We start from the raw sequence: 16,314 nt of genomic DNA on the forward strand, positions 1-16,314 counted from the left end.
CCAGCTCCAGCTCTGTTAGCCTGTAAAAAGCAATGTACTTTTGAAATTAATTGACCGTTTTTAATACTTTGGCAGCGTCAAAATGTTCACAAACACAAACTTTATCAGAAATCCAGAGTTGATTTACCTGCGAGATGTCATGATTATTTTGTTAAACGGCAATTGTGATTATTCAGGTCGCAATATAATCGTATGAACAAAAAAATAATGACCCGTGACGATTTTAGAAGCAACATTTGGTCATTTCAAATCAATCAATGCTTTAAAAAGTAAACCTTAAGGTAAAGTTTGTTGTAATTTGGCTGTTTGTGTCACATTAAGTTTGTCATTCAGAGCGCTTGAATTCATAAAGCTGGTCACAGACTTTAAGAATTTAATTTGACAATATGAAAGAAAGATAATGAATGATTTCCTTGTGTCTATAAATGTAACACTAAAATGTGGTCTTGATGCATCTCTACCTACTACTACTACTATATCTCTTCTACATCTCTACTTTACTTACTACTACTACTACTACTACATCTCTACTTTACTACTTACATGGGGACATTTTTATGAAATTTCCCCATGTGTGGACAATAAATTAATATCTTATCTTACAAATCTTGCATATTGCCCTGTTAACAGAAGCTTTAGTGTGCGTTTTGCAGTTCCACGTGTGCATCCTCCTAACATCTGCGTGTCTGCTCGCTCAGATCCGCTGGCTCCCACCCGCAGACGGAACTCCTCAGGGATGGAAGTCCAGGCAGTTCTGCTGAAGTATGTGTGAGTAAAACACATGACACACATAAAATACTCTGATAAATGTCTCGGCACTTTGCATAAACATGGTCTGTCCCACGTCTAAACAAATGTCAGAACAGTCACATGGCGTCAATGCACTCCACGGGGTTTCAAGCTGTGCTTTATTGGCGATAGAGGTGCATAACGCCCCACCCATAGTGACACAGTCTGGGGTCACACAAAATATCCCCAACTGATCTATTTTAATAACAACAATATAACTAAAAAATCCTGTACAGAACCAGAATTAAACAGACTAAACAGGACTTAACCAGCACTTAACCAGGACTTAACCAGGACTAAACCAGAACTAAACCAGGACTAAACCAGGAAAAAAACAGGACATAACCAGGACTTAACCAGGACTAAACCAGGACTAAACCAGGACTAAACAAGGACTAAACCAGTAAACAAGAGAAAATATTTTTTTTTTTACTGGAAGATGGAAGATCGTTTGTAGGGCCTGATCTGGCCCGCGAGCCTTAAGTTGAATTTGCCAGCTTTACGGTTTAGCTATTAAATTGCATGCAAAATATCTCCCAGACAGCTATTGTTTTCTACTGTATTTTGATGGTTGATGTTTCACAGTCCATTTGCCCTCATTGTAAGCCTGTGTGTTCTTTTGAACACAGACATATTTTCTACCCACTCTGAGACTCATTAATGGGGAAATTTTAATCACAAATTGACCTCAACGTATGAACAAATTAGTCTTACAGGTGAGAATCTGGCAGCTTTAAAATGTAAAACACCATTCTCTCTTCCAGTGTGACGAGTGCCCAAGTTTGATCCTCGGGCATCAAAGGCACACAAAAAAAAAGAGAAGTCAAACGGAATATGCAACGAGTGCCAATGTTTTAGTAACAAGGTAGAGCTCAGCAAATATAATGCTAATGGGAGCTGCTTTGATATCCGTGATTGAGGTTATATGCAGCACGTTCAACCAAGGACTGCCGAACCCTTTTAGACCTGGTTCAGTGGCAGTCATTACCCAGAATGCTCCAGGGGCCACTTAAGGCTTAGTTGTGTGCACCTGCTGCTATGGTTCAGTCAGCTCCTTGTTCTTCTTAACCAGCTGCTTATGTCTGCAATGGCGCTTTAACTCATAAGAGACTTTTAATGCCCTTTTTAATGAAAATGGGTCAAACTTGGAATTATAACCGACTTGTCTAATGTCGTTTAGACGTTTGAGTTTATACAACAGCGCAAAACCTAATTTTGTTTTTTCTGGATCAGATTATAATGCGCTCAAAATATATATGACTGTAACTGCTTTGTTCGTTTGCAATCTTGTTTTATACACTTATGTTATTACCATTAACTGTTGTAATAGCAAAATACATTTCACTTAAACATATTTACTGATCATCATGGCAGTAAATGTGTGTTGTTTACCTTATTCTTCAACATATTTACTGCCATAATGATGAGTACATATGTTTAAGTGAAATGTATTTTGCTATTACAACAGTTAATGGTAAGTGTATTATAAAAATCATATTGAATTACTCTTTATTTAGTGATTTGATTTCGAATCAAATGTTTTTTTTCTGCTACACTTACTCATTAACATCTAACTACAAAACATTTCATTCTTGTAAGTCATTTGTTGTTAATTACTATTTATTTGACCTTCATTAATGTGTTATAATATATATATTCTATTTTCGTATTAGCATGTAGTCAGATGTTGATATAATAACGTGTTACCTTTCATTCTTAGCTATTTTAGGCTTCAACTAATCTCTTAAAGGCGCAGTATGTACCTTTTCCTGTGATGGGACATAAGTTATACAGGGCACCCTTATTTCAAGTCCACCTTTTGGCAACTTTGCATTAATAGTACATGGAAAATGTATTTTCACACAGCTTTTACAGCTGTTGTGAATGTCTCTCATAGCTTCATGCGCCTGTATAGTTCACTCACTATTGTCTTGTCAGGAAGATTACGTAGAAGTTCTGTCTGTTACTCATCCTTCACCAAAAAGGTTATCAGCTGTCCTGCGTTAATTGTTTGTTTATATTTGACATACTGAATCAAGGGTTGGGCTGGACCAGTTTTAGTCTTGGTTTAGTTGTTGTCAGTGCAGGTTTAGTTCCAGTTCAGTCATGATATGTTGTGTTGTGTGTACAAGTGCAAGGGATTTATCACATTGTAGGGACTTTATGAGGACTGGCCTCTGTTATGTGCACAAAAATCCTAATTATTAGTTAAACAACACGATTTGAAAGTTCAGATATGTGTTAAAACAGACAAAAAACAGGTCCCCATGTTGTAAATACTTAATTATTATGTAACAAAACATGATTTTAAAGTTCAGATATGGGTTAAAACAGACAAAAATCAGGTCCCCATTTTATAAATCCTTAATTATTAGGGAAACAACATGATTTTAAAGTTCAGATATGGGTTAAAACGGACAAAAATCAGGTCCCCATTTTATAAATCCTTAATTATTAGGTAAAACACATTATTTTAACGTTCAGATATGGGTGAAGACGGACAAAATTCAGGTCCCTATGTTGTAAGTTCAGACATGAGTTAAAACAGGTTGATTGGGTTAAGGTTAAGCTTAGGACAGTTGTAGATATGGTTATGGTCAGGATTTGTTTCCAGGGAATGAATTCAAGTAAATTTTATGTCCCCAAAAAGCATGGAGACCCACACATAACATTTCCATAATATTGATATAGTCAGCTACTTCCGCGCACGCATCACACTTCCTTCAATTCTTGTATAAAATATCTCTAATAAAGCTTCACGAGTACTTTAATAAGACACTTTCAAAATGAGTCATAAAAATAGAAAAGGCTATTTTGTATTTGTCCTTTTGGGAATAGATTTCATCACTGAATCTTCAATCTGAAATTTATTGTCTGTGGATGTCATGTGATCTCAAAATCTATTGCCCACTGTATCAAACAGGGATGTCTTATTAAGTTATTGGCAGGCAGAACAAAGTAGATATTGTTCTGTGTTTATCATTTTGTCAAACGCTGCAGGGATGAAATACAATTTTTAATCTAAAAGTGCTTTGGAATTTCTGTTTTATGACAAAGAAGTGCACTTTGGAGAATTGTAAAGATGCTGGGACAAAAGAGGATGTAATGCTCGTAGAGGTCATAAACGGGGCATGTACGCCGTGAACTGCTGAGGCGCCCGGAAAGGGCCTAGGGGGATGATTCTTTATAAAACTTTATTAAAATAATTAGATGAAGACTCCGGTTCACATAAATTATAAAGGAATTAGTTTTAGGCTGCACATTTAGATTCAGCAGACAAGTCCGCTGCACTGTTAAGCAACTTTTCATTGAGTAACTGGCTCTTACTTGATCATAAGAAGAGCTGTTGGCCTTTAGTCGTTTGGTCGGTTAATCTGTTAATGGTGTTTTAGTCAACCAAAATGTATATTAGTTGATTCATTATGTAGTTGGGATTATAAGTTATTCATAACAGCAGAAAGAAGAAAGCACTGAATGAGTTATCTGAAGATTTGGGACTGAATTATGGGTTTTATTTTTTAAAGACACTGTTTCCTAGTACTTTTTTCCATTAATAGCTCTTACGGTGATAGGAGTGAACTGCTGGTATTAGCCTGACGTCTACAAGTGTTCTGTTGTAGTTTGGTAAAATATTCAGCACCGTCTTTGGCACCAACTTTGGTTCTGTCAACGCGCCGCCGGCGACAAAAACAAAACCTGTGTGAGTGCGTAGTTGCCCTGATGGATTGTAAGTGGAAATTTAACCAGCTCTGCTCCTGTTCCTTCCTCCTCAGGTGAGTCTCGCTGCCTAATCTAAAAGCACATGTTTGGACCGTGTGATTAATCAGCGCCAATTCATGATTCATGCGTTCATTTTCTATGATTAATCGCATCCGTTAATCCATTAACTTTGACAGCTCTTGTACAAATGATTGTTGATGTCTTCTGAGGCCTGAAATAATTCTATATTATTCAGGTTTCTAATTATTTAAATCCTCAATCTAATTGTCAATCTATAGTTTGTTCTTTTTAGAGGGTCAGCTAACTGCTTGTGTCCATGGAGATGTTATTGATTTGACTAGAATGTTCCACATTATGGCATTAAACATTATCTTTCTATCTGTCTATCTGTACAGATACATGAGGCATCCCAGGGAACGCCCTCTAACAGACCTTTGTAGGAAGCAACACATTAATTATAATGTAGAAGAGCTGCTCCGTCACTCGCTGTTCTGCAATTACAAGAGTGAAAAATGACTTAGGAATATACATTGTTCCAAGTACAGACATAAGGACACAAATATACAACAATGCTAACAGCAGATGCAGGCTAAATGCAATGCTTGTGCTATGTTGTATTTTAACATCTACAACAGTCAGAGTTTTCACCCCTACCAGACCACACCCCCTAATATGGCGCGTTGTAGACTGTATCTATGGAGACGAGCAGGTTACAAGTCAGATCTGTAATCGAAAATATGCTATACTGCACCTTTTTAGGGAACTGTTATTTGTTTAGTGTCTGAACTAAAACAAGATTGATATATTTATGGAAAAAGCAGATGTTATATTTTCCACATAAACTTACATGTTTAGGGTAAATTCAGCCCAGTTTAGCCCAGATGTAGAATTGGTTTGGTCCTATGCTAGTCCCGTCTAGCCCCAGTTTAATTCCAATTTCCATGTGGTTTATGTGCAAGCTAGCCTGACGTTGCCTCCCAACAAACGCAATCAAACCAAAGCCTCGCTACGGCGTGCATCCATTTTGACTGTACGTGCACGAGGCGCCAGTCACCACTTCCCTCCCTCCGGCTCGGGACAGGAACAGACCTGTCCCAGTGTCACCTAAGGGAGCAGCGGGAGAGGGGGAGGTGGGTGCGGGTGCAAGCGAGTGTTCATCAAGCTGTTGATTAGTGCTAGTCCTTAACCTGCCCTTGCGCAGAGAAAAGGGTCTTCTATTTTATTGTGAGGGGGTTTCTTCTTTGTCAGAATACGAGGAAATGTGTTTGCCGAGGGAGGGGCTTGGAGGAAGTAATTATTCCTCGATCAAACTCAGAGGAAGTAATTTGGTCATTCGGGCCCGCCCCAGTGGGTATTACCCCATAGTGAGTTAACAACATCCCTACATCCGGTGTGCAGGAGGCCAAAGCGGGCCCCAGTCATAGTCATGAGATAATTACACACAGCAGCAGACATATATAAAGAACGTTAAGGAAATTATGGTGTCTACAATGTAAAGAGCACGGCTTTAAGGCAACAGACACAGACAAGTATCACAGCCAAAGATTAGAGGTTATTGTGAGAAGAAACATCAAGTTTCAACAACAAGTTTATGATCGAGATTTATGATTCACGATTGATTGATTGATTGATTGATTGATTGATTGATGACTTTTTGGAGTATAGATTGAACGGAAATAACTCAGTTCCTGCCTAATGATTCTGACAATTATTATTTTGTAGTATTTTGTATTTTAAGTATATTATGACCTGAATAATCACGATGATCTGTAGTCTTGAGTTAAAATTGCTGCTGTGTAACAAATACATTTTAATAATAAATGAATAAGACTGTTCTGTTAATTTCCTGTTGAACCGATGCTCTGATTGTCCCTGAAAAGTTGCAGCTTTGTAAACAAACGTCCAATCGCCTCTAGACCTTGGGCTTTTTAGCCTTCCTTGTCTTTTGAATTGCGAGCTGCAGACGCACATTATTCGCAGGGCAGCGTGTGGGTAGACAAATCGCTTGAGAAATCCTTTGAAACACTTTTTTCGCGGCAACGGGACAAGAATAAACTTGAGGTGAGCGAGCTGAGAATATTCTAGGTTGCCCCACATTGTGTCTGGTGTTGCTGTCTCATGCACTGGCGAGCTCGGTAAATATGTTGTGTTCATGACATTCCAGAAGATGTCATCATTTCAGACACTGAGGCCTATAAAACGCTCAATTTGTTGCTAAAAAAACAAAGTCTCCCTCTCATCCTCCGTCACAAACCTGGGAGTCTTTCTGGACCCTGGCATCTCCTTTGACGTTCATATTCAAATCATCTGTAAAATGGCATTTTTCCATCTCCTGAACATCTCCAAACTCCGCCCCTCACTTCCCTTTCCCGATGCCGAGAAGCTGGTCCACGCGTTCGTCTCCTCCAGGCTTGACTCCTGTAATGCGCTCCTCATTGGGATCTCTAGCGAGGATCTGCAAAGGCTTCAGTCCATTCAGAACTGTGCTGCCAGGATCCTGACGAGGGGGCGCAGAACCCAAACACGTCACCCCCATCCTCCATAACCTCCATAACCTCCATTGGCTTCCTGTTAGGTTCAAGGTAGAAGATCAGTCAAAGTACTACTGACGCCACACAAACCCACTGCAGGCTTTTAGATAGAATTTAAAAACAATCCGTCTATATAATTGTGTCCGGGGGTACGGGGGCCGACTGGGCGGAATATAAGTAGCTTCGGCATTCTCCGGACTAATAAAAAGTACTTTAAAAATGTTTGGAAAGGTTATGGAAAGCTTATATGCGTATTGCGGCGTATTTTCCGACGAAATTTTCACTTGTAAACAGTCAACTGTAATGGCAGAATACTGTCAAACGCTTCCCGACCCGATTTAATGATAATATTCCCTTTTTTTCTAAGATTTATTAATAAAATGACCCCGTCCACATTTCAAAATACCCCGTCCAAAATACAGGAAGACAGCCCTCTATCCAAGTCACCTGCTCCACATCCCCAAAACAAGGCTCCACACAATATAAATTACCTAAACTGATCTTAGTTCATTTATACTGACAGAGTGAGTATTGAACTTTGTAGATTTAGTTCTATCTGGATACGTAAACTGAGTATAAACCATGACCACCAACCATGTAGGTCAAAAACATCTGCATTTTGACCGTTAAACACAAAATTCACCCATAGCTTTGTCTTTCTGCTCATTTTTTAAGTCATATTGTGCCTCTAGATTCATGGACTTTTGAGGCGACCGTAGTGATTGCTCTGTGGTGGGCAAGTGGTCGCACTGTGGCATTAGCTGAGGGTGAGGTGCTATTGTCCCCCTGTGCTGTGGTCTTTCTTTCGTCAGAACGGATAAGCTGGCATTTTTCCCGTCAAGATCACTGTCATTTCAGAAATGTAATCTCCGGTGATGTTGAAATGGGAAACGATCCAAAGATGACAAAGTTGGTTTATGGAAAATTTGCTCGGACATAATAGAAACAGAAAGATCTGATGAACAATTCATTATCAGCTGACAAAGAATTGGCAATGGTCAGTTTTTAAGAGCCGGGAAAAAAAGGTTCTCAAAACACACACAGACACACACACACACACACACACATATCTCTAGTCTCATGACTACATACCCGTATTTTCCGGAGTATAAGTCGCACCGGAGTATAAGTCGCACCAGCCAAAAAATAGTGAAGAAAACAACATATATAAGTCGCGCTGAAGTATGTAATGCAGTTGCAAGTGTGAAAATAACAAATAATATCACATATAAGTTGCTCCGGAGTATAAGTATAAATATATAAGTATATAAGTATAAGTCGCACCCCGGCCAAAACTATGAAAAAAATTGCGAATTATAGTCCGGACAAAACTGTAAATGTAACTATAATATGCTCAAATATGCTCTTTTAGGGCTTAACTATGATAAGGATTTTGCTATAACATAATTAAAAGTTAAAAAAAGGAATTCTCTACATAATATTTGTCATTTAAGGTTAGGGTTCTGGAAGTAGTGAACTCCATTCTTTTCATCACTTGCAGCCAGATCCTTTCCCTTGTCCACGGCAACAATTTAATAGACAAAAACAAACAATAAAACTCATACTTTATTACAATATTTTGCACTGAAAACATGGAAGGAAAGGATGACTGAATACGCTGCAAATGGGAGGAGTGAAGCGGCGACGGAGCTGTTTTCCTCGCTGTTGTGTTGAGGTTATTTAGATGCTCAGGTTCTGAAGTCTCAGCGAGTGCATTCGCCCGAGAGTTGAATTTTACGTGACATTCATGCCCTGGCACAGACCGGCTCTAGTGACATGCTAATAGTGGACATTAATGCGTAGTGAACTGTGGAGAAAGGTAATCCAGATTTTCCGTTTGACAGACCCCGGTGGTGTGTGGTTCTGCGCCCCCGTCGTGCTTTCGTGTTTGTGTGTGAGGGGTTTAGGTAAGGGCTGGCCGCTTGCCCTCAGGAGCTTTTGGCCAATCGCCCGACAAAAACCAATGGTTCCTGCGTCCGACTGAACTCCCAGAGAGCACAGGGGCAGCTGGGGCCTCGCTAATAAGGAAGAGAGACTTTATTCTCTGCCCCCCGCTGAATAATAACACGTACAGTCAGAATACTCCAGCTAAAAGACTCGACCCAAAAGAGCAGGAGGAGTGTGAGCAGCTGCTGCGCTCTGTTCCCTTTCGCTTTCACCGGTAGGTTCACAGATGACTGGAATAATCAGTTTATCCAGTAATTACATCTGACTTTCGGTGTGTGTTTACGTGCCCAAGAGAAATCTGATAGTGAAAAAAACCCAACAACTGGTGACACTTGTCAGTTAATTAGTGGATTTTTCGTCACTTTTGTACAATCTTATTAGGATTAGAAATGTACAAAAGTAAATGTTAGAATACGTTTCAATATTTAGCTTTCATTTTTTGTCTTTGCAAGTCAAATTCCCCCTTTCCGTAATTTTGAGGACAGATGGGAACAATTTGAAATAAATAAGATAATTCATATCACATGTAATGGTTTACGTTCAATAATTGAATAATTGGATGACTCCAGAAATCATATACTGTAATGATCAGAGTGTTGGCGTGTAGGTAAACTGAGAAAACAGAAAGTAGGTTTTAGATTATGCGAGTTATGTCTGTTATAAATAGTATATGCTGTTGTTATAAGTATATTCATGTCATCCTTCAAAACTCTAAGAATTTAAAGCTGACAATAAAGAAATTATGTTATGACATATCAACCTTCTTTAAATGTGTAAACCTGTGCTCCTGCAAACCCCCAGTGGGCCCCAGACCCCTGGTTGGAAAACATGGATTTAGAAGTTCTGCTTAACTACAAACTGGACTTGTAATTAAATCTCTGAAGAGTACAGCAACAATCTGTTTAGTTTTTTTTGTCTAGAAACAATTAAAACGTGAACGGCATCTGTCTTTTAAAGGTCTATGGGGTTGTTAAGGGATGATGTCATTATCATGGCAGTTTGGTGATTTGAACATGCTCCAGGGTTTTGAGCAAAGCCATTTCAAATTCAAAACTGTACACAAATAATCAGATCTTCCTCAAGAGTAATTATAGACATGAAAAACAAATCAATTAAAAGAAAATGCTCAAAGTAGTTACACCTACAGATATTATTCAGTGTGAAACAGTTTCAGAGGCTCAGACAAACACACTGTTTCTGTTGTTTGTGTCAATTGAACATTATGGACCCGTGATGTCACACTTAACGATCCTGTAATGCCCCAAGGAGCTGTCAGAAAGTCAACGCTCTGTCTTAAATCCAAATATTGAATATGTTCCCTTGTAGAAATCAAAGCTATCAAAGATAAGTCGATTTAGGAACAGTTTGTGTGTAGACTCTGCAAAGGGAATTATAGTGAGATGGCTGTACTTTAAATTAATGCCTTAATCGGTGCAGGATTTACTCCAAACTCCGACTCTAAAGCATGATAATCAAAGCTGTTGTTGGAAAGCTGTTTTCCCAAGTCCAAAGCAGATTTATAAATGCTATTTTACGACGCTGATATAGCGTAATACACCAACGATATATAAACCTTTCGAAGCCCTTTGATCTGTAGTCGTTGCAAAGGAGACAGACTAAACATCATTGTAATCCAAACAACCTGGGGGTCCGCTCCGAAGCTCTCTTGCTCTCTATTTTCACTTGTGTTTTAAATATTGCCCTTTTATCATTAGCCGTGAATGAGCTAAAGCGCGCTGTCGCCGCCATCTGCTCTGGCATCACTTGAAACAACGGGCCCTTTCAGCCGGATGACATCAACGTTCCCTGATAACACTTGGTACATGAAGCTAACCTTTCCCAAACCCGTTCAGGAACCGCCCCCCCGACCCCGACGTCCTCAAACACAACTTGTTTGCCGATCTCACGGGCTCATTGGACGTAACACATTAAGCCGGCGAATCGCTAAACTTCCGCGCCTAATCTCCTCCGACGTGTTCAATGATCAACCCAATCAGTAAACCTCGGCATCTCGGCCCGGAGAAAATCGGTCGGTCTGGAGGTATGCGCCACGTTAAGCGTAGCCGCGCGACCGTACGGCTGCACATCGATTGGCTCATCCCTGATCGAGCGCGCGACGGGGCATTAGCGTAGCCAGCCGTGTCCCGCCCGAGTCACTCCGAGCGTCTCCTCTCTGTCTGCCTCCGTCTTTAGGTCATGTTTGGTTTTCTAATTGTTTATTGTTTCGCCGAGTGTCTCTATTCCCTCCTGAACGTTTTTTTCTTTCTTTTTTCCTTGCAGTCTCCTCCACGAGATGCCTATTTTTGGTGTTACATCTGGGGGTGGTTTAGGGAAGGTCAGGGGGGGTTAAGCGTTTTGTCTTTGTTGCAGAGGGGGATTTCTGAGCGGGACAAAGGAGATACAGTCGAGAAAAGCATTTAAACACGGAGCTACTGTCAGCTGACTCGCTTTACGTTAGTTAGATCTCATTACACAGAGTTTTTATATGTATCCTTAAAGGGCATCACATAGTTTAGCCGGACCGTAATGGAAAAATGATTGCAATGTAAAATTACAGACTTAATGTTGGGAAATTAGATCTCAAATGACATCATAATGAGTCATGTTTTGATCTCCTTTGTTGCAGATACGGACTAAGAATTGTAATTTCCTGGCGTCTAAGTTAGTGCGTGATGGCATGAATACATTTTTACATTATGTTAATGTTATCAGGTGTAATAATCAGTACGCGACAAAAGGTCAAGGTTCAAAGGGCAAAAACCGCTACCTAGTTTGTACAAAGTGGTATTTTTTTAATGTGTTTTTAATAAGGTTGACTTTGAGTGCTGTCCCAATTTCCAATATTTTATTTTCAGAGGGACAGTGTGCATTAATGAACAGTATGTACATGTTTTCATAATTATAGAAAGTAATTCACGTGAAAGTAATATTTCATATAAAAGTCATATCACAGAATCAATATGATTAAGAAAACATACCTCAGCATTCAAATATACCAGTTACATCACTATAGAAATAGAAAGAAATAATACTTTTTTAGTCCTCTCAATAATATAATTAATGTATATTCAAATACAAAGATTCAACCACTGCACACTTTCAATATAAAACCATCTAAATACTGTACATGTACTGTACCGTATTTTCCGCGCTGGATGATAAGGCGCACTGTCAATGAATGGTCCATTTTCAATAATTTTTCATAAAGCGCACAAAACGTGTACCACACAAAATCGCTTCGGTCAGTAAGCACAACCAGAATTAATCCATATATAAGGCGCACTGCTGTTTTGTTAGAAAATTAAAGGCTTTCAAGTGCGCCTTATAGTGCGGAAAATACGGTAGGTGAAGTTAAAGTTAAAATTGTCAATTTTTAATTGAGAGGTCTACAGCCAAGAATGTGTCAGTAAAAGCATGGAGCAGAGACTTTGAAGGAGGAAATTGGATTTTTTATTTTTACCATATCGTCCAACCTTATATTGAAGTAGTTCTTCTGTTTGAAACCAGACTTTCTTCTCTTTGTTTACGCGTGTGTTTGTTTGTGTTGCAGGTTCCTGATGTGTGATGGTGGCTCCGGGCGGCTGTGAGGGTGACTTGCTGACTGCCGCTTCTCCTTCCTGTGTCCGACTTGAACCAGGAGGACTGCCCCTGCTCCCGTTGGGTAGCGCAGCGTTGGTGAGTGTCCGCAGCAGGGCGAGCGGGCAGAGGTGTAAATCGCACCTCGCATGTCTGATTCCAGCGTGTAGACTCGTGGTTGAAGCTGTGAAAGCTCCGTTTTTTTTCTTTCTTTGTATAACTGACGAGAACTGTGAAAATCAAAAGTGTGTCAGCTTTCATTGTGGACGAGTAACAGGAAATATAACGATATTTGAAAGAACAATAGAGAGACCTTAAGCCACCTATAACGCAAACAAATTAATCAATTAATCGCAACTTGAATAATTACGGTCTGGACTGTACACAGACCTATGCCATGTGCAAAGAAAATACATTTTATGGCTCAGACAAAGCAAGAATTACATCAAAATGACACAGAAAAGTTAAACATTTAGTGTTTTTAATTGAAACCCGTTTGTTCTGTCGATATACAATACAATTTAGTAAAACTGTCATATTCACTGGCCTTTCACAAACAACTAATCAAAATAATCATCGCTAGATTAATCAAATATCAAAACCATTGTTAGTTGAAGCACAAACTGTTTCAATTATTTTGAATCTTGGCTTTCAATTAGAAAATAAATGGCTATTAGTATTTAGCTAACATGCTAGGTTAAATAAGGTCGGATTCAGATTTATTTAATTATTATGTAAATATGTTTTCTTTTTTCCAGATACTAAATATTTACAGATATACAGATATGACCAAACCCTCATAATAAAACTAAATTGTTAAATTGAAGGTCATATTTTAGTAAATGTTTACCCCATGCAACCTTGTCGGTCCCTTGTGTTTCATTAACTGACATTGTGCACAGTGACCATGGTAACCTCACTCTCCCTCTTCTCTTCCCTTTTTTCTCTCCTCTCGATCCTTGTTCCCCGTTTTTCTTTCTTTCTTTCTTCATTTTCTTCTCTCTTTCTTTCTACCTTTTTTCTCTTCCTTTTCTCCTTTTTCTTCCTTCTTTCTCACTTTCCTTCTTTGTTTCTGTCTTGTTTTTCGCTGTCCCCTGCCTCCCTTTCCTGTCTCTCCTCCCTCCTCGCTCTCTCTCCCCCTCTCTCCTTTCTTTCTTTGTTTCTGTCTTTTGTCTTCCTCTCTCTCTCTGTCCCCTCCCTCTCTCTCTCTCCTCCCTCCTCTCTCTGTCTACCCCTCTCTCCTTTCTTTCTTTGGTTCTCTCTTGTTTCCTCCTCTCTCTCGCTGTCCCCTGCCTCCCTCTCGTTGTCCCTCTCCTCCTTCCTCTCTCTATCTCCCCCTCTCTCCTTTCTTTCTTTGTTTCTGTCTTGTTTCCTCCTCTCTCTCTCTGTCCCCTGCCTCCCTTTCCTGTCAACCCCCTCTCTCCTCTTTCTATCTCCCCTTCTCTCCTCTCGTTCTTTGTTTCTGTCGTGTTTCCTCCTCTCTCTCGCTGTCCCCTGCCTCCCTCTCCTGTCTCCCCCTTTCTCCTCCCTGTCTCCCTGTGTCTGCGTCTCCCAGGCAGCAGCAGCGGCAGCCTCACGAGCCTCAGGACATGCAAACCCAGCCTCCATCACACATCGAGCCCACCCCCTCCTCCACCCTTAAGACGACGTCCCCCCTCCCCCCTACCACCACCTTTTTTATACTGTTACATAGTTTGAAATGGATCGGCAGCACTTTGGCTACACTTCCCTCCGACACCTTTTGAATAAGGTACAAGGCATTGCATGACGGAAGCGCACACAGCCCAGCGACTTTGCATTGTGGAGTATAATATGCAAGTGTGGAGACCAAAGCAGCGCGTTTATGCAGCCACCCAGAAAGGCCCCTGCACGGAAGTGTGGACAAAATGCTGATCGATAATGTTATTCTATGACTATAATTATTACTATTCTGTATATCATTCATATTAATGTTATTACGATTACCAATGTTGAAGCATGACTTTGCAAAAAAATGAAGAAAAAAAAACAATGCTGTACATTTTTAGATATTTTAAAGAAAGACAAAAAGGTATTTTTGTAATCGATAAGATGTTTGTTTGAATTGTATGATTGTTGTTAAAGTGTGTCAGGAACTACTTTCATACTCCTGCCTCTTGTTTGCCATTTGAGAGTGACAAGTCGCCGTGTTATACCAAAGCAGTCATGTGATAAGTCGAACTGTTGTTTTATTATTTGTGCTGTGCAAAGGGTTTTTGCCAAGTTTGAAGGAATCGGTTATGTACCAGACAGACCAAATTGACCTCAGAATGGCTCAGATTGGAGACTTTTTTTTCCCATGCATACATTTACCCTCAACATAATCCATAGTTTGATCATTGCAATATAATTCTACATCAATATAGTTCATGTTAGGGCTGAAACAAGTTTGTTATTAATCACAACTAATACATTAAAAGGAAAATATCATCATGAGACTGACAGAGCAATAATCACATCAAAATGACATGCGAAAAGAGTAAAAAAAAAAAAATTGTATGTAGATTTCCAGTTCTAGTTTCAGGATTAGTCTTTTTGGTGCATCCTTTGTATAAGTGTGAACAGACCCTGAGTGTACTCCAGATGTCCTCTAGCAGCATCACTTCAACATTATCTGTGTCTAATTTTGTAAAATCCTCATCATCATGGGACTTTTCACAATCCAATAACTAATCGATTTATCTAAAGAAACAAAAAACTAATCGGCAGAACAATCCATACGCTAAATAATCTAGTTTCAGCCCGAGCACATGTTTCTATTTTCATCTCTTTTCTTCAAACCTTGGTAACACTTTTGCACAGTGCTGTATGTTATGTGAGTGAATCTTTGTTTTGTTTCCTCAAGCGTATTTAAACCCAACGAAGCAAACGCTTGCCTGTCGTCGCGTAGCTGAGCAGTCGACGTTAGCCGAGTGATTACTAATTTAGCACAGAATGTATTTGTTTTTCTCTTTTGCAATTCGAGATCAACTCATCGAGGGGCATTACAGGCTGCGTTCGTTCGTACATCACAACGAACTAGACCCTTTTAGTTTAAAATGGAGCTGGAGGACAGAATTCTATGGTGGAATTTGCCGTCAAATTGTCATATTACAGAGGTTTTGACCCGGTTTATGGTTCATATCTCTGTAATTGCGAGCCTAGCCACATGAAACAAACACTGGCACAAAGTCCAACGTCTTCTCTGTCTAAATAAATAAACAAAAGTGAAATCATTATTTCGCAATAGCTTCAGAAAGTGGTGCCCGGATCCAACGCTACGATGCGATTGAAGATTACGGTGGCAAGTTTGTGGAGCCAATCCTGACGAATAATGAGAAGATTTGGTGGATTTTCTTGGTTATTTCTTTCAAAAACAGTCAGATTGAGACGAGTCACTCTGAAATTACTACACAAACACAACCTATTCCCAGGACGAGGCCATTTCTAGTAGAAATAGATTGGCCGAGCCGGACTTTGCAGCAGATTTCCGCACCCGGCCCCCGCTAAAATTAGGCCCCTCTTTGTTGTGAACGAGGACAGAGAAACAAAAGACCAAAGGCATTTTTTTTACACTGGAGAGCTTTTGAGGCTAGCGAAATGATTCAGTTGTGACTGCTTTTGTAGTCCTCATTTTGATTTCTTATGAAGTACGACGTGATGTTGTTGTCGTTTTTTTGCCTCGTGTCTCTTTTGGTGTCACTCCAAAAGAGCAACTCTGCATCAGAACCAATATTCTCTTTAAGCAATTTGT

At 39.7% G+C, this 16,314-nt stretch overlaps 1 protein-coding gene across 5 annotated transcripts in view; it reads left to right on the forward strand.

Annotated features, from left to right (window-relative positions):
• Positions 1 to 14,680, forward strand: part of LOC140372057 (RNA-binding protein with multiple splicing-like) — a 55,393-nt gene extending 40,713 nt beyond the window's left edge. For 2 of the 5 annotated variants that reach the window (XM_072459324.1, XM_072459322.1), the window contains 3 exons: positions 699 to 768; positions 12,538 to 12,662; positions 14,119 to 14,680. In XM_072459324.1, the coding sequence (XP_072315425.1) occupies positions 699 to 768; positions 12,538 to 12,574 (107 nt within the window). In that variant the 3' untranslated portion in view covers positions 12,575 to 12,662; positions 14,119 to 14,680. Of the gene's footprint in view, positions 1 to 698; positions 769 to 12,537; positions 12,667 to 14,118 lie in introns of all 5 variants that reach the window. The other 3 variants (XM_072459326.1, XM_072459323.1, XM_072459325.1) reach the window with 2 other exon arrangements.
• Positions 14,681 to 16,314: the final 1,634 nt, after the last annotated feature.

This window comes from Eucyclogobius newberryi, unplaced genomic scaffold (genome assembly GCF_026437365.1).
Source record: "Eucyclogobius newberryi isolate DKJ021-1_F unplaced genomic scaffold, fEucNew1.0.hap1 SCAF_22, whole genome shotgun sequence".
Lineage (NCBI taxonomy): Eukaryota > Metazoa > Chordata > Actinopteri > Gobiiformes > Gobiidae > Eucyclogobius > Eucyclogobius newberryi.